The sequence below is a fragment of the Python bivittatus genome, unplaced genomic scaffold, assembly GCF_059951505.1.
Source record: "Python bivittatus isolate LINGU-HERP-01145 unplaced genomic scaffold, Pbiv_v1 ctg000690_np1212, whole genome shotgun sequence".
Lineage (NCBI taxonomy): Eukaryota > Metazoa > Chordata > Lepidosauria > Squamata > Pythonidae > Python > Python bivittatus.
Window position 1 is genome coordinate 19937771 of NW_028277096.1, and position 27397 is coordinate 19965167.

A 27397-nucleotide genomic window follows, 5' to 3' on the forward strand; every position below is an offset into this window, starting at 1 on the left:
GTTAATTGTTTTAATTGCTTTAATTTGTTTTCAATGGTTTTTGTTATTATTGTTTTGGCTATTCATTTGTATGTGTTAATCCAGTTGTATAAATCCCTTAACAGTTCTAAAAGGCCTGGGTTTAGATATGTTTTAAGCCCACTTTTAGACTGTAAGAAGAAGGAAGCCTGACTCTACTCTAGTGAGAGTTTCTTCCACAGCAAAGGCTTTTAATATCTTTTGTACCCCTGGATAGAGGAAAGGATCATAGAAAGTTGATGGCTTCAGATGATCATTTTGCCTGTGAGACTGGCAATTGGTTGTATCCATATTTAGTTATGCTTAAGTAGATCTTTGAAATAAAGTCAGATGACTTTAGCTGCAGCTAACTTAAGCCCCACTGATTTTAGTGGTAGATTTATATATCGCACTAAGCCATAGTGTCCTTATTTGATTTTAGCTTAGTGTGATTGGGTGAAGTAACCATTGAGTTAAGACTGAGTCAATTTTTCTATTACTAGCCACTTTTTATTTATTTATTTTATTTATTTATTTATTCATTTTATATAGCCTTATAGGAAGTCTCAGGGGGTAGGGCATTTTTTTTAGGCAGGGCTTCAGAGGTTCCAATTCAAGGTTTTCTCTGAGCTATGGGAGGTAAAATGTAGCATTGATCCATCATAACTTGCCTTTTTTGACCTGCTATTCTTGCTGTTTACATGTCTTGACATATCAATTTCTTTTTAAAATAGTGCTGTTGATGAGCATTGTAGAAGTTGTTGAGCAAGAGAGTGTGAGATGTTATTCAAAAAACACTTTTTTTTGTTTTGTTTTCAGGAATTTTAGAACAGTAATGGCTGGTGAATCTCCCCGCCGCCCAAGCCGATGTACCGGAGGAGTGATAGTTCGACCACAGGCTGTTACGTAAGTGCTTAAAGCATACCTTTATAGGTACAATTCCATATTGTTCACCTACAGTTCTAAATGGAAGATGAAACTTGAAGAATGTGTCTGCTACTGACGTTTGCTAAACACATTATGTGTATGAGTGACGGAATGAAGTTTTTGGCAGTGGGTTATTTTGATGTCCACTTTGGAACTGCTTTGTCTGGTGCAGCCCAGAGTTCAAAGCAGCTGTGACAATTATGAGCCATCTGAGTAATCCCTTGTGTTGGATTATAGTAAATCTATTTGATTCTATGAATCTGAAGAAGTAGACAGCTGTTGGGGTGTTCTTTATCTCCTTGGCCAACATGATTGATTTCAACTTGCAAAGAAGTTATTGGAACTGGCCTAGTTGATATCCTTTATTGGGGGGAGGGGCAAGATGTCTTCTTGTTTAAAAGAGACAGTGGTTAGACCCCTTCTCTAGAGAGATGATGGATAATTGCAGGCCAGTCCCCAACTTCCTGTGGTACAGATTAATAAGCTTCAAGTGCTCTTGGAGAAAATCAAGACTGATTTCATTGTGGCTTTAGGGTAGGCTATAGGATTAAGACAGCCTTGATCTGCCTGCTAGATGATCTTGTCAAGGAATTGACAGAAGGAACATTATTATGTTTGATTCTTGGATTACTTTGGACTGACCACGTATCCTTCTGAATCGCCTGAAAGATTTGGAGGCAGAGGTATTGTGTTACTCTCAAAAGAATTGTTACATAGACTACTTCAAGACTCTGTCACTGGTGCCTTCATTTGATCATTTACATGAAATCACTGGGAAAGGCCATCAGAAGGTTTGGTGTTATAAGGTGTTGGTGATACCCAAATCTATTTCTCCATGTCATTCTCAAGTTATGGTATTATTTGCCTTAATGCCTGTCCATAGGCACTTATGGATTGCATAAAGGATAATAAATTGAAATTAAATCCAAGCAAGATGGAGGTGCTTGTTATGAAAAGCCAAAAGTGTAGGATGGTCTTCTGTTGTGGCATTTAGCAGAAAGAGCAGATATGTGGTTTGAGAGTGCTTTTGGAATCTGATCTCATACAGGTGTTTCAGGTTGATGTTATAACTAGAGATGTTTCTTAGCACCTGTTACTAATATGATAGCTCCACCCATTCCTGGAAAAGCAGGACTGTAGACTGCAGAACTGTAATGCTTTGGTTGGTAACCTCCAAACTAGACTCATATATAATTTGGAAACTTTAGTTAGTTCACAGTATGGTGGACAAATTGGTTGTTTTGGACTTCTAGGAGACGCCATCTAATGTCAGTTTTAAAGAGTTGCAGCAGCTGCTCATATAGGTTTCTGGGTGAAATATGGAACGTTGGCTATAATTTTTAAAGTCCTAAATGACTGAAGCCTGGGTTATCTGAAAGAACACCTTTCTTTGTATGATCCCTGTTGCTCATTGAAGCCACAGGGAGAGGTCCATCTTTAGTGATACCTGGTTGTCTGGTGGCAACTTGGGACTAGTCCTTCTCAGGTATCACCCATAGCCTTAGATCTTATCAGCCTGATTTTAATAGTAATTAGTAGCTTTAAACCATTTTAATATGAGCTTTATGTTTATTTTAATAAGTTTATTTTGTTGAGTGTGTTCATATTATGTAGATGTTAATGTAAACTACCTCAAGGTGTTTAGAGAGGATGATGATATATGAAAATATTAATATTAATCATGATATGCTGTTTTTCTAACTTAATATTGATATTTTAAAAGCCACATCCCTGTTGTGAGCAGTATAAAATGGGTGGGGTGACGTGATTTTCTGAGATGTTAATTATTCAGTAGAATTATAGTTTGTTTTTAAAGGTAAATATTTATATTTCCAACATTAGAAGCACCTGGTTAATTAACAGCCTATAATATTGAAAGTTAAGGAATTTATTTGTTCTAACATGGGTTTGGTGTTGTTTTTGTGAATAACTTGTATTATACTATGTGGTAGAAAGTCATGAAAAAAATTGAATGTGGCTCCTGTAACATCATAGAATGTTAAAATCTTTATTAAAACATCCAGACAAGAGTTGGAAGTTGGACTCATTACAGAAGAATCAGTGAACAGAAGTTTGGGTTCTTTTTCAGTAATATATAACTTGAACCTTGTACATGTTCACTCAGATCCCACTGAGTTCTGCAGAAATTGAAATGGTTCTGTGGAAATATCCTTGAAAAGTGCCTGGACATTGTAGGTGATGCAATGTAACAAAATTTATAATCCCTATTCTGAAAAGTCCACATTGTTTATCAGTTGCTTATGGGGCATGTGGGTACAGGTATGACTAAAGCCGATCACTTAGTTTACACCTTCTCTATCTAACTAAAAAGCATTATGTGAATGCCTTAATTGACCAAAGCTCTGATGATCAGCAGAAGTCAATATCTGTGACACTATCTGGTGATGATCAAGGCATATGGAAAACTGTGACAGAGAATATAAGCAAATACTAAAGAGAATTGATCAAAAATGAAATGAAAGAAATAAAGAGAGATACATTGTGTGACTGAAATCAAGAAAAAAGGGAAGAATATAAAAGATCTGAATGAAGGTGGTCTGATCTTATGGAATGGAGTTGACAAATACATGCAGGAGAGTGAAACTGTAGGTTTAATTATGAGTGAAAGGTCTCAGTATCTCAGAAAATATGAATTGGTGTCATCTAGATTGTTACGGGTTTGTATAAAATTGGTGATAGTTGCATGTAATGTTCCAGTGAATAGTGATAATAGAAGTATCAAAGTTGACTTTTGGAAAAAAATTCTGTAATGTTCTGAAAAAAATGTAATTTTAAACCTAACTTAATCCTATGTTTCCTGTCTTTTTTTTTTTTTTTTTTATCTTAACACCCTTCATTTCTTTGGGTTACTGTTTCTTAGTCCTTTTCTGTGATGTGCATGTTGGTGCTTAACCTGAAATTACATGATGGATATTTATGTATGTATATAATAAACAATGGGTTGTTTTTTATGGATATTCATTTTTCTGTTCCAGGGAACAGTCGTACATGGAAAGTGTTGTTACATTTCTACAAGATGTTGTACCGCAGGCAAGTGTAAATATTTCATTGCAATGTTTTAAAATTTGTATTCTTGAAATGGGTTCCAAAAAAGAAGTGTAATTAAAAATGAAGAAAAAAGCTTGTCAAGTTATGTTAAAAAGTTAGGCATAGTTTGTACATCACAATAAGACATAATGTGGTTTGTTGGATTTTGGTTTAGTATATTATGCAAATGAGTTGTATACTTTAAAAAAAATTAAATTCAGGCTATGAGTCCTTATATGATTGTAATCAAAATGGAACCACTGAGAAAAAAAGAGTAGCAATTGGCCTGCTTGAGGAGAAGTGTCAACATTGTAGGCAGAAAAAAATTACAGTATGCCCTCCAGCCCAGAAAATAAAACAACCTCAATAATGACTGAGGATACTAGCTATGTAATGTAGAGTGATGGTTAGAAAATAACAGAACATAAACAGGCAGCCAGGAGAGTGAAACTTTGTACTGTTTTAGGAGAGAGGATGCAGTAGGATTGTTGCACATCCTATTATGCTTTTCTGAGAGTAGCTGTTAACTCTACAATTGAGGATTTTTGTTTTTGCATTATCTTTAGCACATTGAACACAATTTTTTTCCTTATAGGCTTATAGCAGTACAGCTCCAACAGAAGAAAAAGAGAAAATTGTATGGATCAGATTTGAATATTCTGACTTGAATGGTAAGTTATCCCCACTTCCCACTCCAGTTCATGGCCTTGCTGTCTCTGTTCAGTCTTGTGGTATCAGTATTTTAAGAGCTATCTCCTTCCACAGCAGAAGGTGACAAATGGGAGATGTCCTTGCTTGGACACCCCGTACAATTCTAGAAGTGGTGCAGGGTGATTGCAAACCCTACCTAGAAGGATCTGAGAGTATAAATGAGTAGTAGTGCCAGGAGTGAGAAATTGTGTATGGAGCTGTTCTGTCTGTGGAATTAGTAGCACAGTAAAAAGCAGCTTGACAACTGATTACATGGTAGTAATAATTTCTTGCTGTGGCACAACTCATAGTTAAAAAGTGTTGTGATGGCAAACTGGCATTTGAGATCCATAGCCTTCATCCCTCACCAATTCCTTAATACTCAATGGTGTTGACACAGATATTGTTCTCTCCACATGCATTGAGCTGGCAACGGGGGATTCCAGTAACAGTTTACTCTCTGCAGAATAAGACAAACGTCTTCCAGTGAGTTGAACAAGGCATAGCCCAGAGCAAGAGAGAGATGCAGGTTATTTACATCCAGCAAGGACCAGTGTTGTGCCTCAGACCAAAAACTAAACATGACCTGGATTAGAAAGCATGGTCTGATGTTCTCTGGCCTAGTGATATGAGGTGCTTTCTTTGACTGGTCTTTCTGCAGTTGATGGTGGGTTCTGCACTTCTTAGCTCTCTAATTCAAGACCAGCTGTGGTCTTATTCAGAGTCCAGATGTCTCTATCGAACGTCTTTCTCTAACACGAAGGCCTCCAGATGAATTGTACTTTAATTCTCCAGTAAAAATGAAAGCTTGTCCTGAATTCCTATTTCTCGAGCTGCCTGCAACTGACAAGAGTGCTTCTGTCTTGACTGAAATAAAATTCAACTTGTTTGCTTCCATCTGATCTGTGATCAGTATCAATCATTTATTTACAACATAAGCCAGTTGTTGAAAGTTTCTTTTAAGAAGTTTTGAAAATAATCTCTGCTAACTCTAGGAAGTTAACAAAAGGTTGAAAGTTAGTTCTTGTTCTGTTCTATGCTGAACAATCACATAATATTTATTTATTTAAACAATTTATCTAGCTGCCCATCTCACAGCAGTGACAGATAATTAAAGCCAACAAACGTAATACATCAAATAGAACCCTAAATTGTATATTTTATTACATTTTATCAATATATAAAACATATACCCAGGGCTAAACAGTCCAATATTAATCTACAGAGACCAATCAAACAAATCCACCAACAAGGCCGGTTTAATCATCTGGCCGCAGTGCCTGAGGCAACATCTATGTCTTTAATGCCTTATTAAAAGCCAGAAGGGTTGGGGACATCTGGATCTCTGGGGAGATATTGTTCTGTAGGGCAGGTGCCGGGGGAGAGATGACACAACTCTTAGGACCCACAAGGTGATACTTCCTAATGAAAGGACCTGAAGCATGCCAACCCTGCCACTTCTAGCAGGGAGAGCAGAAGGAGCTGGAAACCGACAGTCCCCCAAGTATCCTGGCCCTATGCCATGTATTGCTTTATAGGTGACAACCTGCACCTTGAATTGCACCCAGAAATCCAGTGGAAGCCAGTTCAGCTCACAGGACAGAGGTTTCACATGGGTGTACCGTGAAGTGTCCCACACTGCCCACACTGCTGTATTCTGGACTAGCGGTAGCTTTCAGATGCTCTTCATTGAGCATTTGGAATAGCCCATGTAGAGCACATTACAGTAATCAAATCAGGAGGTAATTGAGGCATGAGTTGGTCTAGGAATGGGTGCTGTTGGTACACAAGATGAACCTGTGCAAAGGCCCTCCTAGCCATAGCTGCCACCTGCTCTTTGAGCAAGAGCCAGGAGTCTAGAAGAACCCCCAAATTGCACACCACTCAGAGATAAAACTGGAAAGTCTCTGGAGCTGGGGGGGGGGGCTCAAAACTCATAGCCACTTGGTTTAACCAGTGTTGAGCTGAAGCCTATTGTTTCCCATCAGACCCCACAACCTCCAAACACCAAGACAGAACATCAGTGGCATCACTTGACTGGCCTGTAGCAGGTTGCAACGGCTTTAATGATGGGACTGCAGTTCAAACAACTAAGAAGGCAGGTAGAATGCTCAGCTGAGTAGTTGCACACAAGCTTCAGCCAAAATATAGGCCAGTCTGGCTGCAGTGTCGGCAGTGCCAATACATGTTGAAGCCAAGAGTTCAGGGATCCAGAGCCAGAGGTCCACAGTTGGAACTGCAAGAGGTAGGGCTAGAAAGCACTGGAGAAGAGGCCATAGATGATGTTTCCAGGTAGTCCCAGCTGTGGGCACAGTTCAGTTATGGGCATTGTTATCCTTGTTTCCCAAGTGACCAATCAGAGCACTGTTGTTTAAAGTTGCCGGCCTGTCCTTGGGCTAGAGACTGTACTAGGATCTGGCTCTTCATTATTTGAGTCTGCCCTCATCTGCTCCTACTCATCATCTCCCTGTTTTGCTTCAGGGGATTGAGTGCCTGCTGCTTCCTTGATTGACAGCTTATTGGATCAGGCCCCTCAGCCTCTCTGAGTCAGAGACCATAACAGTTGTGTTTGTTGCAGAAATGTATACATGCACATTCATTGTGAACAATCACACTCCCAGCCAAATTCTCTGAATGTTCAAAAATTTCAACTTTGCCAGCAGCTGGTAACTATTGATGCTGTCTGTGACCTGAAAGACAAAAAAATAGATATCTCTTTTTCCAGACAGTTATAGAAATGATTGAGATTATGTGGAGGCTCACATTTACCTACTTTGGATACTTGCTCTTAACATAAATTATGTGAATGATTGCATAGTTGTATCAAATTTGGGGACTGTTGACAATAATTGGTAATTCTCAAGAGGCTTAGAGGAAAATGTTTGGAAATGGATGGTTGGATAAATATTAAAGCAAATATAGCTCCTTTCCCCAAATGAGGTGGAAACTGTGGTTAGGGGAGACACAGAGTGCAGGTTGGATCTAGCCAGGTCCCCAAACCTTATTGCCAGTGAATCCAATAGGTCCTCTGCCTCCCCCATGGCATGCCTAACTAAACTTGAAGTATGTAGTCACAGAAGGGCCTTTACTCTGGTATAATGGCATGCCCTCCCTCAGCTGTCCTTGAAGGCTGATATAGGAAGATTCCTTACTTGGAGAGATGATGCTCCTGTGACTCTGGACACACAGAAACAACAGAGCATGTGCTTCTCCAGTGCCTGTACTACAGAGACATCCATCTTGCCATTGCTACATAAATACCCAGGGCACACAGGACAATTTTACACTACCCTGTTCCTTTCAGATATCAACCCTGCTACACCATACAATGTTGTCAAGTTCTGTGCAGCAGCACTCAATATTTGTTGGATGGTGATTTGTGCTTGGGGCATCCAGATGTAGATTTACAAGCTAGATGTAACAAACACCTAGTTGGACATTATTTTTGGAAGTGTAAATGGTGCAGCACCAGGATACATCGAGCAACACCTTGCTAGAATTAAATCTGCCTGTCTGGTCCATTCAGTGAGAGAGGGGCTGCTGAAAATTCTCTCTTCTGTGGGGCGTGGGTGATACGGCAGGCTTTCTCTGGAATAACCCCCCTCTTACAGAATACTCTCCTTCTAGAAGCTTGTGTAGCCCCTCTTGCTGCAATTCCAGAAACAGGCCAGAACAACACGCTTTTAGTTCCAGCTGACTAATGGTGGGTGCTTATCATGGGTATTATTAGGGGGTTTATCTTTACTTTTTGCCTTCTGATTTAACTTTTTTTTAATTACAGTTTATTTTTGATTGATTGTTTTCTTTCAGTTTGATCCTGAACACTGCTCAGAGTCCTGTAAAAAAAAACTAACTTAATGCTTTCACTAACAGTTCAAGGGACTTTACCAAGCAATTATTGTCCCGCCTCACCTGAAATGTCATGATACAAAGATTTCTTCTTGGGTGCTCAACAGTCTTAAGAACTCCCAGTTGCTCAACTGCTGTTATCTGCACTCAGCTTTTGTGAGCTGGCCAAAGCCTCGGTTATGGGCATTGTTATCCTTGTTTCTCAAGTGGCCAATCAGAGCACTGTTGCTGACACTTTGAGGCACGTTAATGAAATAACATAGCTTTCCCCCCCCCCCTTAATTTCTCCAGAGATAATGAAATACATCTAGCATTGTCCTAGTCTGGTGCTGCTGACTTTGATTTCTTTCTGAATTTTTTTAGATACGTTAAGGAACGTGGAGTTGCATGAGATGCACAGCACTGGCAATGAACCTCCCCTTCTGCTCATGATTGGCTACAGTGATGGGATACAGATATGGAGCATACCTGTAAGTATCTCATAGGGGTTCCTTGGATGCCCATTCTGTTTCAAATGGTGTTAATATTCAGTAGTGTGGTGGAAGGTCTGAATGCTTATATCAGAAGAAAAGGGAAAGGCACCTGCCATAGACAGTAAACGGAATTTCAGTGAGATGGCATAATCTCTGCCCAAAGCTTAAGATCCTCTGAAATGAAGGTTATAAAGCTGCATTTTTTCTGTGTGTGTTTCTGATTTAAAAGAATAAGTAGCACTGGAAGTGTTTTTTGGACCTCTGAGTGACAAGGAGGCGTGTTTTGTGCAGAAGGCCCAGCTTGGATCACAAGTATCTCTAGCTAAAAGGATTGTAATTAGAATGTAAAGGGAGGAGGCAGGCTGTCATCCTGAGATCCTGGAGAACCACTGCCAATTAATACAGGATGCGGTAGATATCTTAATGGATCTGGTATAAAATAACTTTCTTGGTTATTTTTATAAAGTCTGAGAATTTAGTGGGGTTTCCCCAGTCCAAGTCTGATCCATATCTCTTCCTACTCCCACAGCAGATAATGCTAACAATTTTCTGTTGTGGCCTAAAGCAACTTTGTGTGGGACAAGACCCTGACATTCAGAAAGAGCCGGATTGGATTGCTCTACTGATATATTTTGAAGATACATATATATCTGTTTACAGATAGTATGCAGTTTAAGAATCTGTCTTCATATATAACAGATGAGTTCCCCTCTTTTTAAAAAGTTTTGCTTTTCTACCACCTGTCATTTCTGCAAATGAGCATTAGGTGTCGCTGAAGTACTGAGCTAAAAGCAAGGTTGGCTGTATCAAGAACCATGGGCAGTACAGAACTGCTAAAGGTGGTTGGGAACAAAAGAAGCAGACAGGATATTTTGCATCACGAATGGTCATTCAAGTAAAAGCAGTGGATTTTCATGTCCTCTGCCCCCAGCACATGCTGTCCTCAGGAGAGCCTCTGCTTGTTGCAAAGGGTTATGAGGATTCTTCCCACTCACAGAGTAGATTAGGTGGAGAGTTGCCCTAGGTAGCCGTATCCTACGGTATATTTTAAGGGAAACTCTTGAGTAGATTGCCTTCTTCAGAGAGGAAGAAGCTTATTCATGTTGTTTGACCCTCACACATCTGTATTGCTAATGTAGTAAGTCCTGAGAAATTGCAGACCTCCCTGGTATGCATTTTAAAGATCACTGCCTTAAATCAGTGAGTTTCAGCAGCGCCTTCAACAAACTTTCCATGGGCCTAGGAATGCACCTTTGAGTATATCCACAGCTCCCGGTAATTATTCTTTGCAGGTGAAGATGGTTTTTTTGTGAGCAAGTCATTTCATGCACACCGTTTCTCAGTGGCTTAGCCCAATCAGTCTCTGGTGTCCCTAAGGGAAAAAAAATAGAATGTTACCAAGGAAATCTGTTCCTCTTCCCCAAAGATAAAATTCAAGGCGTGCACATGTGCAAGCGTGCTCTTTAACAGCGTAGTGCTACCTCCATTTTACATTTCTATATTTAGAAATGAGGCCTATTTTTCCTTTGGAAAATTCTGCCAAGCTCCTGCCCTTTAATATCATGTAAAGTCCCACGCCAAAATTCACTTTTATCTGTAGTGTTGTACTTTTGCTCTCTATTCAGCTGGACACCTATTCAGCACTTAATAAACTAATGTGCTCCAGGCAACCCGGTTTGTGTCTGAGTGATTATGAAGTGTTTATGACAGTTCCTAAGCCAACACCCTCCATAATGGTGTTACATAGGACTTGGAAACACTTCTCAGCCCTTCGTTTCTGATGGTGTGTCTCTTTCCAGTCTGAGTGGTTTTGCATTAAATCCCCTCTGAGTAAGATCTTTTGACTACCAAAGTGTTACTTGCAAATGGAATATCCCATTTAGATGTGCTTCAAAGGGATCTGTTAACGGCTGGGACATAGGAACAGCTCAGGAGATTTTTGAAGTGTGTCGTGTTAATCTGTAAAATACAAGAAGAGAAGCTCCTTTTTTTCAAGGGAAAGTGTGGGTGGGAAGGTTAAAAGCCATCTTTAAAAAAGAAATGAAATTGTGTGTTTGTGCAATGAAATCAGACAAACCGTAAAGGGTATGATTTATGAGTTGGAAACGTGGGATTTTTACTATAATTACATTTTGGTTATTTTTTTCCTCCCTTTTTTCTCCTTCTCATATTTGGAAACCTATGTCATAAGAAAGCAATTGGAGCCAGTGCCTGATCAAAATGGACATTTCTGATGTGTGAGAAATGTTTACTCATTACTTTTGCATTGTGCAAAAGAGGTCATTGAACTGGAGTGCTGAATTAAAAACTTGATTGTATAGTTGCAAGCAAGTGTTTTTTTTTTAAAAAAAATGTTCAAAATAAAAGGAAAAGACTCATCATACTAGCTGATCAAAAAACATTCCAAAATGCTAACAGGTAACAAAGAAAGGGCAGAACTACTGAACTTCTATTTTGAATCAGTTTTCTTCAACAAAAACATATGTGTACCAGGAAATTGTGAAGAGCAGGGTCGAAGTTTGAAATTGATAGAAATATGGTCAGGGAATACTTCTTTACTTTAAATCACCAGGACCAGATGAGTTTAAATCATCAGGACAAGATGAATTGCATCCTAGGGTCCTGAAGGAGATAGCTGATGGTCTGGCAGAATCCTTACATATTATCCTTGAGAAATCCTGAAGAATCGATGAAGCATCAGATGCCTGAAGGAAAGCATATATTGTCCCTGTTTTCAGAAATAGAGAAAGAAAGATATAGCAAACAATAGACCAGTCAGTCTGACATTTATACCTGGGAAGATTCTGGAGCAGATCATAAAGAGATCAGGAACAAATCTTGCCAAGCTAATCTTACCTCATTTTTTATTAATATCTTTAATAGACTGTAGGAATGCTTTAGTATGGTGTAGTGATTAATGTGTTGGACTGAGAAGGCCCAGGTTCAGATCCACCCTCAGCTCACTTGGGGTTTTTGGGGCAGTCTACTTGTAGTAGAGAAAAATGGGAGGAAGGAGTAGCTATGTAAGGTGGAATATAATTTTGACAAATAAATACTACCACCCTGAAGCAAGTGATGGAAAAATACAAAAAGAATTGCAAATATGGCATATCTTTTTTTATAATTGCCCCTAATATTCTGTCAATGTACACCAAAGGTACTGTGCAAAAAGAATCCTATGTATGTTGCCCTGAGCTCCTGAAGGAAAAATATAAAATAAATCTAACAAATAAAAGCCAAAATAATACATCATGAGTTCAGCAAAGCATTTGACAAAGTACCCTATGACATGCTGATCAACAAGCTAGTTAAATGTGTGGTAGATAGATGGCATGACAATTAAGTGGATACCTAGATGACTTGGAGTATTACTCAGTGATTGCTCATTAGATTGGAGAAAGGTATTGAGTGAGGTATCACAAGGTTCACTTCTGGGTCCTCTACTCATTAATGTTTTTATTAATATTTGGATGAAGAGATGGAGGGAAGGCTTATTTGTTTTGCAAATGGCACAATGTTGGCTGAATTAGCTAATTCCCTAGAAAGAAATAACATTCAAAACAATCTGATAGATTAGAGCAATGGGTTGAAAGCAATAAAATGAAATTGCAAAGTTCTCTTTCAGCAAACCAAAATCAAAGGCACCGATACAAGATGGGATTACCTGGCTTGGCAATAGTACTTGTAAAAAAGATCTTGTAATAGTTGATTGCAAACTGAATATGAGGCTGCAAAATGCAGTTTTAGAGTATTTCAGCAGAACTATAATTTTGAGGTACAGAAAGTAGTTGTTGCACTGCATTCTGTTTTAGTCAGACCCCACCTCAAATGCTGTGTCCAGTTCAGAGAAGGATTAAGAGAAGATGGAACAAAGTTAGAGAATGGCATCAAGCACAATCATGGCTAGATATGAAATTCTATGAAGAGAGATTGAAGGAGTTGGGTAAGTTTAGTCTTGAGAAAAGATGACTGTCAGGGTTATGATAGCACTCGTTGGATATCTGAAAGAATGTCATGTAGAAGTTCAAGTTATGTTCTCATTCCAGAGCCCAGTACATGGAATGATGGATTTATATTACAGGAAGTCACATTTCAAGGAAATATTAGGAAAGAGTTTCCAAAGAGTAAGAGCCATTTTGCCAACAATGCAAAGATGTAGCGGGCTCCCTATTACTAGATATGTTCAAGCAGAGCTAGATGACCATCTGTCAAATACGTTTCTAATTTGGATTCCTGCCCTGAGCAGGGGTTGGGCTTGAGGGCCTCAATATGCCCTTCCAATTTGATGATTCTGGTATTCTGAGAGGGGAAAACAGCTATTCCTTCTGTGTGTTTCAACCTACTGGCATAATTCTGTGCTTCTATCATGTCCCTCTTTGGTTGCCTCTTTTTGGGGGGGGGGGGTGGAAGCTAAAAAAGTCTCAACTGTTGTAATTTTCCTCATAAATAAGTTATGTTACTGTTTTGATCATTTTAGTAGTCTTTTTCTTCACCTTTTCCAGCTTTTTGTTATACTTCAAAATATAGCCAGAATTGTGCACCATGTTTAAAGTGAGGCTATAACAGAAATGTGTATGACAGATTTAAGGTACTGACATTTTAATTTGCCTTTTGTTCTTTGAGCGATTCTTGAACTACTGTATAAGCACTCAGGCAGCAGATGTTTAGCAAGTGGTGTTCAGACACTCCAGTACAGGTTTCCGAACCTGTGGCTGTCCAGATGTTGTATCCTAACACGTGTAAGTGCTAGGCAACATTGTGAATAGTCGGATCATGCGAATTGTAATCCAACAGCATGTACAGGGCCATAGATTCCACAGATTCCTTACCTTCTCTTCAAGCACAACCTGAAATGTTGTGATTAGTTCTATAAGCAAGGTATAGAATATCAGCCCCAACTGGTAGCAGTAGAATGAAAAATATATTTGTTAGGCCTAGTCCAAATAATAAGAATCTTGCTTTGGATCTTAATCTGATGAAGGGCAGAAGATGTTAAAGAACAACCACACATCTTGTTGATCTGGGCTCAGCTTCAGCAGTCATGGACATAACTGGATTGTGACAGTCTCCATCACTACCAGCATAGAACTCAGCCTCCCCCGTGCTGTCATAATCTATAATGGTTAATGGGTGTCAATACAGCTGTTCTCTGCTAATGTGCCCAATCCGCCTTTAAAAGCTTCTGGTGACTGTTTCTACATGCTGTATCAGTATATTCCATAAGTTCGTTTTGCCTCTGCTAGCTCTGAGCATATGCTCATCAGTTCTGTTATATGACCCAAAGCTTTGGTATGGGGCAAAAGGGAGAGAGGCAAAATTGTGTAAATCTTTTGGACAATGAGTTTTAAGCTAGAGTTCAGTGGCTTATGTATATATAAGCACAGCCTCGGTGGTTGTAGGAAGAGGCTGAATCTGCTCCAAAACTTAAAATTGGCACCACCTACTTTGTCCACCGTTGAGCACATGCTAGGTTTTATCATTCTTTGATCTTATTTGTTGCACAACAAATGGAAACTGCACATAAATGGATATTGCTAGGCTTAAAAGGAGCTCTCTGTCTCTGGAACCCTACAAATACCTCATAAGATAGCAAATCTTTTAGCTCCTGATGAACAGATGTTGGTTATAGCAGTTAACATTTCATATAATCGATAAATATATTTTGAAATGTATGGTGAAACATGTTAACATGTTTTTACTTAAAGGTCCTTTGGCACCCATCCTGTAGCTTAAAACAAGCATTAATATAGAAATGTTTACTATAGTGTGTGTGAGAGAGAGAGAGGGAGGGAGAGCAGAGAGAGGGCCTTAGCATGCTGGACTAGTGCCTATTAACATCAGAGCTCCCTTAAATCTTTATGTTACCCTGATTTGAAGCATCTCTTGGCATTAATTTTAGTTGTAGTTATGTTTAATCAGATCCTCTGCTTTGAAGGATTTCCATATATTAATTTGCATCATTTAAAGCACACTTTTTGGGCAGTAGTTCTTGGATATAAAGTATGCTATTGACATAATTTTTGATATAATTCCTATGAAAAGAGTGGGTTGCCCTAAGACTATGAGGTAGGACATCTGTAGAGGGGAGACACTAATCAGGGAAGTAGAGAACTTGTTGAACAGCAAATGTGAGTAGAATTTGAGCTAGCATGTAGGGGGAGTTCACCTGTACCAGGCCATTAGAACTGAGCCTGATTTCTTTTTGGCAGGTTTGGAGAAAGTTTTTAAAGAAACGCCTTGCCACTGTTTTACATCAGGAAATCAAAGATATTGAAATCTGGAGCTGGCTTAAATATTCACCAACTGTACATAGAAAGACAAACAAAAGCCATTTGTTAGCTGAGATTATGAGGGATGCCAGATTCTAAGACTCCACAGAGACTCCCACCATTGATCAGAGGAACCTTTGAAAACTTGTCTGCAGAAATAATAAGGATCTCAGCTCTGATTTAAAAAATTAAACAATTTTTCCTGACTCTTTTGCAGTATAACCATCCCTAGTTAGATTATGTTGAGCGACTCTCAGCACTTGACCTTATTTACATTGGGCGATACGTTGGGCCCTTGGGCTTATTTCAAAACCTGTCTGCAAACAGTCAAGTCCAACTTTTAGTAGCAGTAATTTTTGTTTCCTTAGTCAGCTTGCTAGGCGATGAGGAAATGGGGTGCATGGAGGGAGAAGAAGGGGCAGTGGAAAGCAAAAGAAAGACGACTTGCTTTGCTTTTTACTTGCCCAGGGCTGACTTTGGTTCTTTGACATGTGTCCTCCAGGGAATGTGGCTCTCCAGAAAAACACATTTTCCCATTGTGTTTAATTATAACGCAGTTTCATCATGTGGAGGAGCTGCAAGTTGGTGATATGTCAGAAGTCTTACCAGCAGACCTGCTCTTTTTATTAATAACTTGACATTCCTGTCACTTTTAAAAAGACGACACGGGATGCCTGATGCATCAGCTCAACTGGCACTCCACCCCTTTGTGGTAGAAATATTAAACAACTGGCAATTTACTGCTCTTGATGACGCCCCAGTTTTGATTTTGTTATTTCTCTTATGATTTGGTACAAGGTTTTTTTGTTAATCCTTTCCATTTTTCCCCCCTCCCCATATGAAAGCTATTTTCCATGGTTGGAAAATATTTGTTTGCACAGTAAGAGAAATAGTATTCCTTTTATTTTTGTTTGTTATGGATTCAAACTGGTATGCTCCCAGCAACAAAGCCTGTCATCGGGAATTAAGACAATGATTCAAATTTATCCTTGAAGTCTTTTTCTTTTCCTTCCTAAAAATACTGGTTCCAGATGTCAAGGAGACAAAAGGCACATCTTCAGTTCTGTACACTTTTTCTTTCCTTGCAGTTGAGGTGGGAATATGACACATGTGGGCTGGGCTCACTGGCTCTGTGTGCTGCAGATGTAAGGCTCTTAGGCTTCTCAAGAGGAGGGACCTGTAGCTGTTTCCATCTAGCAAAAGATGCCAAGCCCCTGCCTGCTGTCGCGATTGTCAGTTTGTCCTTTTGTGGAAAGATACACCTGAGGCTGCTTTTAAGCCTCCTGTTTCATCCTTGAAGCCTGTCTCAGAAATGCCCTTGGCTTTTTGCAAGGAGAAAATTTGGGCCAGGAGGGAGACTCAGAACTGCCTGCTGGAGGATTTTCATACAGGAATTGCTGCATAGTTGGGATTTGTCCAAAATAGGAGCCTTGAACAGGTTTTCCACAGGTGGTGTTTGTTTTTTTTAACATTTTAAACCTCTGTTCTCATTACTTCCTCCCCCTTCACCCCAGATTCTTACAGAGTATTTAGCTCCTTTTGGGAATTATTAAAAAGGAGGCTTGGTAGTATGGCATCAATTTCATTTTCCTTCTTCCTGTTTGAGCACATCAAATGCATGTTGAAGGTTACAGTTTCAATCCATAGCATCTGTATTGGTTAATATCCAGTCAAGGGTAGTTGATCAGCTTGTGCCAAGGGAGAAAGTTGTTAGCAACACAAATCAGGAATTTCCTGGAAGGACTATGCTTGGTCTTCCAACAGATGTTAGCTACTTAAAGGCCCCCATCATTGTGCTTCTTCAGAAGAGCTATAATTTGCTTTTGGAAGGCAACACCTACACCTTCTTAATTGGGCACGTAGCAGTTCATACCAACAATGTTCCTCCTGCTATTTGTTCCTCCATTTATTTTATTCTAGAAGCTCTTTGCAGGATCATCAAGTTGGTTGATTTGGATTTCCGAGCAAACGTAGATGTCAATATACTGTTCAAGTCTTTGTCCCTTTCTGTTGCTTATGTTTCTTGGAACGAATTACAGCTTTCAGTTGCTATATTCTAGTCATGAGATTCATCTAACCAAACCTCAATTATGTCAGTTAAATCATATTTGCCTTCCTGTATGAAAAGTACAAGCTCATCTTATTTATTTTCTATACCCTGAGCATTAGTATATAGACAATGAAGAGCATGAAATTTATGAGCCAATGTTCTTCCTGATTCTTTATTGAGTGGTTTAATAGGTTCTGTTAAAGCAACATTCCATAAACCTGGCAGATTATAACTGCAGAGTCCTGTCACCACAGTAGAATGTTTTTGTTTTTCTTTGACCCCTTTATAGGCTTTCAGGAGAGCTAAGTACACAGTTAACTTAGATGAAAAAATGCTTAGGAACTCCTCCCTGACAAACTAATGTTATCTTTCCCTGGAAAGTGGGTGACTTAATACACTTTCTACAGTAAATAATCTCTCAGTCACCCATAACGGGCAATTAGAAGCTCTTCAGACCCACCTCTTGCAGTCAGGAACTATTCTGGAGGACTGTGATGCCTCTCATAACTGAGCACACAACCCCTTTGAGCACATAGCTTCTGGTCACTCTCTTCCACTGTTTCTTCCTTCTGTGACGAGGTCCTTCCTTCTCTGACAAGCTCCTGTTAGCTTTCTCTGTTCACATGTTCGGCGTTGGGATTTTTTCTTTTTCTTTTTGGACATTCTAATATTTTTAGTGGAATGTTGTTTGACATTGTACACATTTATACTGGAATCCCAAGTCCTATTCAGTTGCATGTAGAGCTGTAAATATTTTGGAATTCTGAAGAATTCAGATTAATCTTTAAGGCATCCATAGTGGTTTATTCCATTGTTATTCCAAACAGTTAGATCTCAGGTAAAATAGGGTGAAAATGGTTGACTTGCTCTTAGGAGAGAATCTTTGCTTTTCATATGTTTTGCTTTGAAACCCATAAAATGATTTCTAATATTATTTTTTCTCAGCTTTGGCAAATTTTGTTTTGATTACTTAATGTTTGCAACTAGAATAATCCTCTATGAAGATTATGAAATTATTTCCTTATCCATTAAGAAATCTCATGGAACTTTTCAAGGATATCCCTGATTTCCTTATGTTTTTAATCTGATGTTGGAATCAGGGGCATCCTTGGGCAGAATAAAGAAAGTAATCCATCTTTACATGTATTGCACCTTTTTGACTTTTTTTGACATCTCCTACCCCTCAAGATGCCCTTGGGTGCAAACATTCACCTGTCCTATCAAAGGAATAGAAAACAGGGCAGGTAAGATGGTGGCTGGAACTGTGCATGTTAATATTTTGTGCTGATGGCATATTTTCTCTTTATCGAGACTTATACATATTGTACAGTAGTTTGATAATTTAGCAGGTCATTTAATTAACTGGATAAATCCTATATTTTTTCTACAGCTCTCATGGTTCTATAGAAAGTTCTAATGAGTGGGAGTTTAGTTGTTTGAATATTTGGAAACAGTTACCCCGAGGAAACATTCCTCTTTTGTGGCTCTAAATATACCATTTTTTAAAAAAATCTAAGATGAAAATTGATGTAAACAGGTCATTTAAAAATTCCATGGAGTTTATGGGGAAAGTCCAGATGTAGTAAAAATAACTATTTCAAGCATATACTAAAATATTAAATTCAAAGTATTCCTTTGTTAATAACTTTTTTCCAAGCAGATTGATATGATATTAAGAATTTTTAACTGGAAAGACAAATTCACAGATGTTCTTTATCCAGTCAACTGTAGATATGATGCAGCTTTAGTTTTCTTTTTTAGCTTTCTTTGTTTGGCTTTATCATTAGGAATATATTTGCACTTCACGTCTTTATGGATTCATGGATAAAATGTCAAAAGACATTATAAAGTGGTGTTACTCATTCAAATAATGGTAGGAGCTTGGCTGTATTTTAGCTACAGCTCTGTTGTATTTCCTGCTTTAAAGGCTGCAAGGCACATTTGGAAGATGTTGTGCCAGAAGTATAATTTTGATCCTCACTATCCTTATTCATACAAGAAACTCCTACTTTGGGATGATTCTGCATAAACATTTATTTATTTATGGTACTTTTGTGATGGTTTAATTGGCAAGTCTGAGTGGCTTACAAATACAATAAAACTTTCAACGTATGGTTCAGTACAATCAATAAAGTCATATACAGTCAGTCCAATTACTTCATAAAATAATAGATGAGTAATTACAAATAGTTTGGATAATAAAAATGGTGAGTACATCTTTTTTTTTTTTTTTGGAAGTCATGTACAATTACTGTAGATCAGTTTATTTCCAAACAAGTTTTCAAGCCATTTGGAGGAGGAATTTGGATTGCTAAAAATTGCAAAATGATAATACATTAAACTAAAACAACACTTGATTGGGAATCTATCCTGGATGCATTAGGAGTATCTAAAACTCTGGAATTATTATCCATATTGGAATATGCTTTTATCGGTACTAGAACCCAGAGTTTTTTTTTTAAAAAAATACTAATTAAAAGTTAGGGCTATGTGATGGTTAATTATTTGCAAGAACTCTGGAATAACCTGTTCGAATATTTATTAATGGAGCAATGGCAAAAAATATGCTGAGTATATTTTGTATGATTTTAAGATGAGGCAATTCAACAAAGCTCATGCTTTTGGGACTCCTCAGAGAATGTATAAAAGGAATTTCATTATGCTGGAAGTATAAAAGGGATGAGGGAACACTTGTACATATGGGTCTCTTTATTCATGTTCCATTTTTTTGTTTGATTTCAATACAGCTATTAATAGGGTATTGCAAAGATGATGACAGTTTAAGGACATGAATGTACTTTTGATATATGTATCAAAAATTTGTTATTCATTTTATGAAGAACTAGGGGTTTATCAAGGAGGAAAGGTAGCAGAGAAAATCACTGTTCAGTGTTGGAAAGATTGAGTTACCCCAGTTTTATGAACATGGATCACACATAATGTTTATTAGGAGCCCCTTCTAAGCAGCAGAAGTGATTCATTTCACTGAGGTTTCCACAATTGAACACAGGCTAAAGATCAGAATTCTCTCACATAAATAAAAAAAAAGATGTGCTGGATCACCCAAAACCCCTTTTTATCTAGTATCCTGTACCCCATAGTCACCAACCAGATTCTGGAAAGCACACAAGTAGGTCATCTTTAAAGAATTTACTATATTACTTCGTATATCTCCCTTTTTTCCCAAGATGTTTGACACGGTGTTTCGACTTATGTACTGTATGGTTATTACCAAGGGACAATTGTCATCCTTGTAAATAATGTCTGGATGCTGAGATAAAAATGTTGGACCTCCATCTTCCTAATAGTTAAAAGAGCTTTGAATCAGACAAGTATTAGAAGCGTTTTATTTTCTTGTTACAAATCTGTTCATTTTCTTATTGTGGATGCAAGAATTTCTTTTCATTCTGAAGAAGAGGTTTTAAAAGCATGCAAATAATTCAGATGCCTTTTGACTTATGTGAGTGAAGGCACTATCTTAGCTAAGATATGTATCTCTTTGTTGAACAGATTAGTGGTGAAGCTCAAGAACTTTACTCCGTCCGACACGGTCCTGTCCGAGCAGCCCGAGTCCTGCCATCACCGCAGATCAGTAAGTACAGAATCCTGCATATCAGTTCCTTTCTTTCTGCTTCCCTGCCTCAAGGAAGGAGGAGGTTGAACTTGATTGTTCATACACTTGCTAAATTCATTGGAGAGCAAGGTTCTTCTTTTTAATGCATGGAGGAACCAGGTCCTCTGCCCTTTCATAACTTTATGTTCTGCAATCCATTACTATTTATGCCTTTCTCTGCCTAGTTCACTTGTAGAATTTCAGTGAACAAGATGTTTATCTGAAAGAAGTTGGAAGGGGAAAAAAAGAAGTGGTAGCTGCTGTTGGTTGCATCTGTACCCTCTTTCATGATATTGAAGTTGACTCCTTTTCATCATCGGTCACCACCACAACAAGCAATACATTATGCAAGCAAGCAAGCCAAGCAAGCAAGCAATACTACAGTCTGAACGTAGGAGGCATGTGATGAAATATGACATTGCAATATGGTTTAATTTGATCATCAGGAAAGTACTTTGAGGCCAGGGTGGGTTGTGAGTGGCCAGCCTGAATCTAGGCCAGAGTTGCCAATTTTATCTTAAAAAATACCAGCATGTTATGCCAAAGCAGGGACCAAGAATGGAGGGTTATGGACTCCATGCGCAGACTAACTCAGTTTTGTCTTTTAGAAATCCCCTGGATTATTTGGAAGAATATAGTGCTGGGAACACAATAACTGTTTAGTCCTGGATTTTGTAGTGCTGTGTGTGTGTGTGTGTGTGTGTGAGAGAGAGAGAGAGAGATCGAGAGAGAGATCAGTGTTATGCAGCGTACAGCACCAGATGGGCTTCTAGGAACTGATGTCCACCACTCAGCATAGCCTTGGTCAATCAAGGCTTCCACATAACCTTTTTAGTAAGTTAGAGAAAGTACAGAATATGGTACCAGCTTCAGTTGTACCTGTGGCACCTGCAACATTAATTCATTGCTAATGGTAAGGATGTGTTGCTGGTCAGTTTTGGCAAGTACAACCTAGTTTTACCTTGCACGTGTTCATGCTATTCTATGCAAACTAAGAATCTGGAACTACCTTGCAAGCCAACATAGTGTTGTTTACATCCCACCAAGTAGGAGGTACATGTTGTCACACTAGGCAATTGCTGAAGAAAGCATATACAACATCTCTTTTTGGCAAAACGTTTACAAAGTTTTGGGATTTTTAATTTTATTTATTTATTAGATTTATATCCTGCCATTTGTATGGGAGCTCAAGGCAGCCTGTATAGTGCTCATTTCTCTTTATTTATTTCCACAACAACAGCCCTGTGATGTAGACTGGGTTGAGAGAGAGGGTGTTCCAAAGTTACTCAGTGAGCTTCTGTGGCCAAGAACTTGGAGCTCCCTGTTCCTAGTCCAGCACCTTCACCATGTGTAGAGAGCCACGGAAATGATCTTGGAGGAAATATGTAGAAACAGTTACAAAAAGAAAAGCATGCTTTAAGCTTAGGAAACAGAGAAAGTGTGAAAAAGAAGCCCAGAATGACTGTACCCTCATCATACTAGGGTATAAAAGGGAGGGAAGGGAAAACATAGGCTTTCAAGATTCTGTTATTCTTATAGCCTATATCAATATTGAGAGCCAGTTTGGTGTAGCGCTTAAGGCATCAGGCTAGAAACTGGGAGACCATGAGTTCTAGTCCCACCTAGCACAAAGCCAGCTGGGTGACCTTGGGCCAGTCACTTTCTCTCAGCCTTAGAAAGGAGGCAATGGCAAACCACTTCTGAAAAACCTTGCCAAGAAAACTGCAGGGACTTGTGGTTATGCGGGGATTTGGACATGTAGCTGAACACCTTCACCACAATATCACCTTGGTTCTTGGGCTGAGAGAAAGGGACTAGCCCAAAGTCTCCCTGGGAGCTTCCGTGGCTGACGTGGGACTGGGACCCAGGTATCCTCAGTCTTAGTCTAGTAACTTCACCACTAGACCATTATCTTGGTTCTCTCCTTTTTAACCAAGGAAAGTCGCTCATAAGGTAAGGCATGATAGTGGTATATAAATCAAAGCTTCATGTGGAAAAAAATGAATAGGAAGAAAAAAATTATTCCTGTCTTGTAACAAGGGACAGTGTTGTCCAGCAAAGCAGACTGTGAAAGATTTAGCACAGGTAAAAAGTACACCTCCTTCAGAAACAAGTTAGATAAATTATCAAATTTGCTACTAATGTAGCGATGACCATGAATTTGCATGGCTGTAAAAGGGGATTAGACAAATCCAGGGATGATAAAAACTATCAGTGGTACTACTTATGATTACTGTGTACAGAGATCTTTAGTATCAAGGGCAGTCTACTCTGAATAGTCTACTCTGCTCCTTGTTTTGTGGGGTGGCTGTAATCCCCTCGTTTGGCAGCCTATTGGAGATGCCTCACTTCACCTAGGCCTTCCCTTTGTGAATGTTATATATAATGTTTTTCTTTTTCCCCTCCTCTTTTTCTCCCTCACTCATATTTTAATGCATAGGTTTTTATAGTGCTTTTCCTTATTGCTCTAAATTGTATTAATTGACTGATCAGTCATCAACCAAATCAATGTTGACTGTTAGCAACCACATAGATAGATTGGCTCCAATCTGTCCCTAACCTGGTCCTTCAGGTCTTTCAATGATGCATCTATTGCCACTTAACTGAGTGCAAAATACATCGCTGCTGGTTGTCCTCTTTGCTTTCCTTCTGCTTTTCCTAGTATTAGAACCTTCTCCAGAGAGCTGGGTCTTCACATAATGTGTCCAAGTGAGAACTCTGTGTTGATTTGTTTGATGATCCATTGGTTCGTTTTCTTGGCCGTCCATGGTATTCTCATGAGTTTTCTCCAACACCAAAGTTCGGAAGCATCAATACTCTTCCTATCCTGTTTCTTCAAAGTCCAACTTGAGCTTCCATAGAGTGTCACAAGGAAAACCATTCCCTGCATGATTCTGATCTTTGTAAGTATAGACACATCACAGCATCTGAATATTTTTTCCAAGGCTTTCATAGCTGCTGTACCAGGTGCGAGGGTGCAATATATTTCTTGACTGCTTGTTCCTTTGTTGTTGATGGTTGATCCTAAAAGGCAGAAGCTAACAACATCTTCATTGTCAATTCAGAGGCTGACTGGTATATCTGTTGTCATTAATTTGGTCTTCCTTTTATTTCACTTTACCATTTTTTCACTGTGCTCTTTCTGTTATTACTACAGCTTGCTGGATCCTTATTACTAGAACCTTTGCATTTTCAGCTCTCAGAATAGTGTTGTCATCATAGCATAGGTTATTGATGTTTCTTTTTCCAGTTTAAAAACTATGCTCATCTTCTTCCAATCCATCTTCTCTTAATAATCATTCAGCATATAGATTATGTTAAATATTTAAATAATTTCTTTGGCCATAGAAGGAAAAGAATGCTTGAGTAAATGGGTCTCTGGCCTAATCTTGGAGGTCTGTCTTAGGCTCGTATCTGATAACACAAATTCCATTGAATTCTATGGAACTTAGTGGAATTGCTTTACAACTTATTATTTTTTAATAAAATATTTTAGTTTCTCTTTACATTGCTTGATGGAAGGTAAAATCTTTGATTAAAAGTAACCTGAAGCTTTATTGACCAGGATCTGGAATCAGATGAAAGTAAAGCTTGCAATATGAGGTCTTGGATAGCATGAACCCGGTTTGGGAGCAGAATAAAAAGGGTTTTGTAAGGAAGAAGCTGATAGCCATCGGTGGTGCTGAAACACCCTTTTACTGGGAAGCTATTAGAAAAAGGATGGTTGAACATCAGGCTGCCAGTGGACAGACTTGGCATGTTCCCTAAAGAGATTATAACCTGAGATAAGCAACTCATTCCCAGGTGTGAAAAGAAAAAGTTTAGCTCAGTGGTCATTTTAACATCATAGCTTAATAGTTTGTCAGCTATGTTTGTAGAGAATCATATCTTTTTGTTACCAGTTTTTTTTTTTTTTTTTAACTGTTGCGCTTTTAAAGCACAAAGCAGCTCTGTTTGGAAATGTTGGGTTTCCTATGCAAACTTACCCAGTTCATTAGATGAGAAGGACTAATAGTCAAAAGGTGCTGTGTATTTTACCTTTTCTTCCTTAAACAGGGAAAAACAAGAAAAGTAGGGTGAAAATGTAAGATATTTGTGTGGATGAGGACATTGTCTGGATTTCTCTATCAGATTTCTGTAAATGAGGCTAGCAGTTACATGATCAATCTTGTTCTATTACCAGGCTAAAATTATTTAAATTAGAGGATAACTTTAAAATATAAATCCTGCTCAACACAGCTTTTGCTACCCTGATATTCTGACTCTTTAGTTGAATTTCAAAATATCCTATCTTGCAAGCAATGTTTTTTGAGTTCATCTGAACATGGGTAGCTGAGACGCCCTGAATCAAAACATCTCTTGTGATTCTGAATTTAATTCCAAGTTATGCAGAATTTTGTGTTGCTCACATCTGTGACTGCCTTTTTTTAAAAAAAGGCAGCCTCAAGGGCTGACTTAGCATTTTTCTGTGTTAAATAAAGGAATAATAATTATTTAGGTTGATCTGTAAAGGAAGGCAGATGTTAGAAACGCCTGCATGTGGTCAAGCATCTTGGGTGGCTATGTGGTTTTCCATCCTCTTAATACAAAAGTAATTCTTCAGCAGATGTATTACACAAACTTAACTTAGTAGGTGACCCCGTGGCAGCAGCTTTTAACAGCCTAAGATGGAGCTAGGCGGATCTTGGCTTATTAAATGCTACTATTTAAGTGATATATTTCTGGTTAGATGGGTTAAAATGAAAGCTGTCCTATGCAGGCCTTCAAAAGAAATTATAGGACCTAATTTTCATGATTTGAAACCATTTTAGAGCTATATATTAAAATGGGTGAAAGTTCTAATGAAATCCACGTTTAAAACCCTTTCTTGACTGCATTGGTCCTTTTTAGGGTTTAACTTTTATTTATTGCTAAATATATAATCAGCTGTACCCATTAGAATGTTTTGCTTTTCTCCTTACTGACTTTTAGGACTGAATATGGAAACTTTTCGTTAATGTTAAGAATTTATGGGCTCAAGCAGAAGTGATTCTCTGCTTAAAGAGGATATAATAGCCCCGTATAACAGTGAAAGGGGGGCTGTTCCTACAGTAGATTTGGAATGAAGCCATGTAGTTTTGTTTGGCAGTAGATTTAGCACAAAGGCAAGCAATGCGTCACATGAAGTATAATTTAGTGCTGGAAGATGTGATCATTGTCCATTGTGTTTTAGATGTATTATATTTTCTCTCTTAGAGGAGCAAGCTTTGATGCTGAGACACCTCGGTGTGTGGCTGCTGAAAAATTAGTGCTTTTGTGTTCATTTTGGATAGGCTGAATCCTTCCTTCCTTCCTTCCTTCCTTCCTTCCTTCCTTCCTTCCTTCCTTCCTTCCTTCCTTCCTTCCTTCCTTCCTTCCTTCCTTCCTTCCGTATGATTCCATTAAACAAGACTGTGGAGGAGGTGTGGCACCTTGTTGGCAGGAGAGACAGTTTTCATTACTTTAATTGTGTGGTTTATCAGGATTTTCAGCTTTGGGGAGGAGGGTTTGCGGGTTAAATGCAAGAGTGTTATGACAGAATTAAAAGGATTTGGAATAAAAAGGAGTTAAAGAAAAAAAGCCTTTTGCAACAGGATTTCTATACCTTTTTGATTTGATGGATTTGGCAAGCTGTGGGCTTAAGAAAATATTCCCTATAAAATGCTGTTTGGCATTTTGTTAAATATTCTGTACGGAGCAGGTGTGTCGCGGCAGTGAGTTGCACATAAAAAACACACAATGTCATATATTTTTAAAAACCCTGTAATTCACTATAATTTGGAAGGATAAATCCCTTCCCTCTCCCACCCTTGTCAGCTTGTGGGTGAGGCAGATGCCTCCTTTGTTAAAGACTCTGCAGATGCGGGAGATGCCATTCTGTACTTCATACAGTTAACCTGATGCTCTGAATTACTTCAGAGTAGTCCATAAAAAATCTGTTTATGAACATCTCTTGAAATTGATTGTTTCATTTTGTTCTGCTTCATTTCTAGATGTGAATGTGATAGGAGCTGGCTGATCTTGTCTGGGCTCAGTAGCTATGCAGGGCCAAGTGTGGTTAGTACTTGGATGAGAGACCAGCAGGAAATCCCAGGGCTCAGCTCAGTTCATTAAGTAATGAATATTGACCCTGAATGTCAGCTGAAACTTGGGCTTTCCAGTCTAAAGTGTATTGTGCTTTTCAACTGCACTATAAAAATCAGCTCCAAGGTTTTGGCTCTTTTAAGAAGTGAAACCCCTTAAACCATGTATGCCAAGGGTTGAGTGTTGTGAATTACTCCCTTTACAGTATGAAGGGAGAAGCTTTGATGTCTGCATTTCTTTGGAGAAGGTCTTTTGGGTATCCTATGCAAGTAATAGGTGGGTTGAAGCTGGCAGTGAATAGAATCAGAACCGAACTGAATGAATTATATCTGTGGTCCCTGAAGTTGAAGGTCAGTGCAATGGAATGATCAAGGTGAAG

General features: G+C 38.6%; 1 protein-coding gene across 7 annotated transcripts in view; it reads left to right on the plus strand.

The window, feature by feature from the left end:
* The window catches only part of BCAS3 (BCAS3 microtubule associated cell migration factor), a 514094-nt gene that overhangs the window by 4936 nt on the left and 481761 nt on the right, over nucleotides 1-27397 (plus strand). For all 7 annotated transcript variants that reach the window (XM_088152585.1, XM_088152584.1, XM_088152590.1 and 4 more), the window contains exons 2-6: nucleotides 817-903; nucleotides 3921-3975; nucleotides 4568-4643; nucleotides 8875-8981; nucleotides 20814-20895. In XM_088152585.1, coding sequence (XP_088008711.1) covers nucleotides 833-903; nucleotides 3921-3975; nucleotides 4568-4643; nucleotides 8875-8981; nucleotides 20814-20895 — 391 coding nt within the window. In that variant the 5' untranslated portion in view covers nucleotides 817-832. The remainder of the gene's footprint in view (nucleotides 1-816; nucleotides 904-3920; nucleotides 3976-4567; nucleotides 4644-8874; nucleotides 8982-20813; nucleotides 20896-27397) is intronic.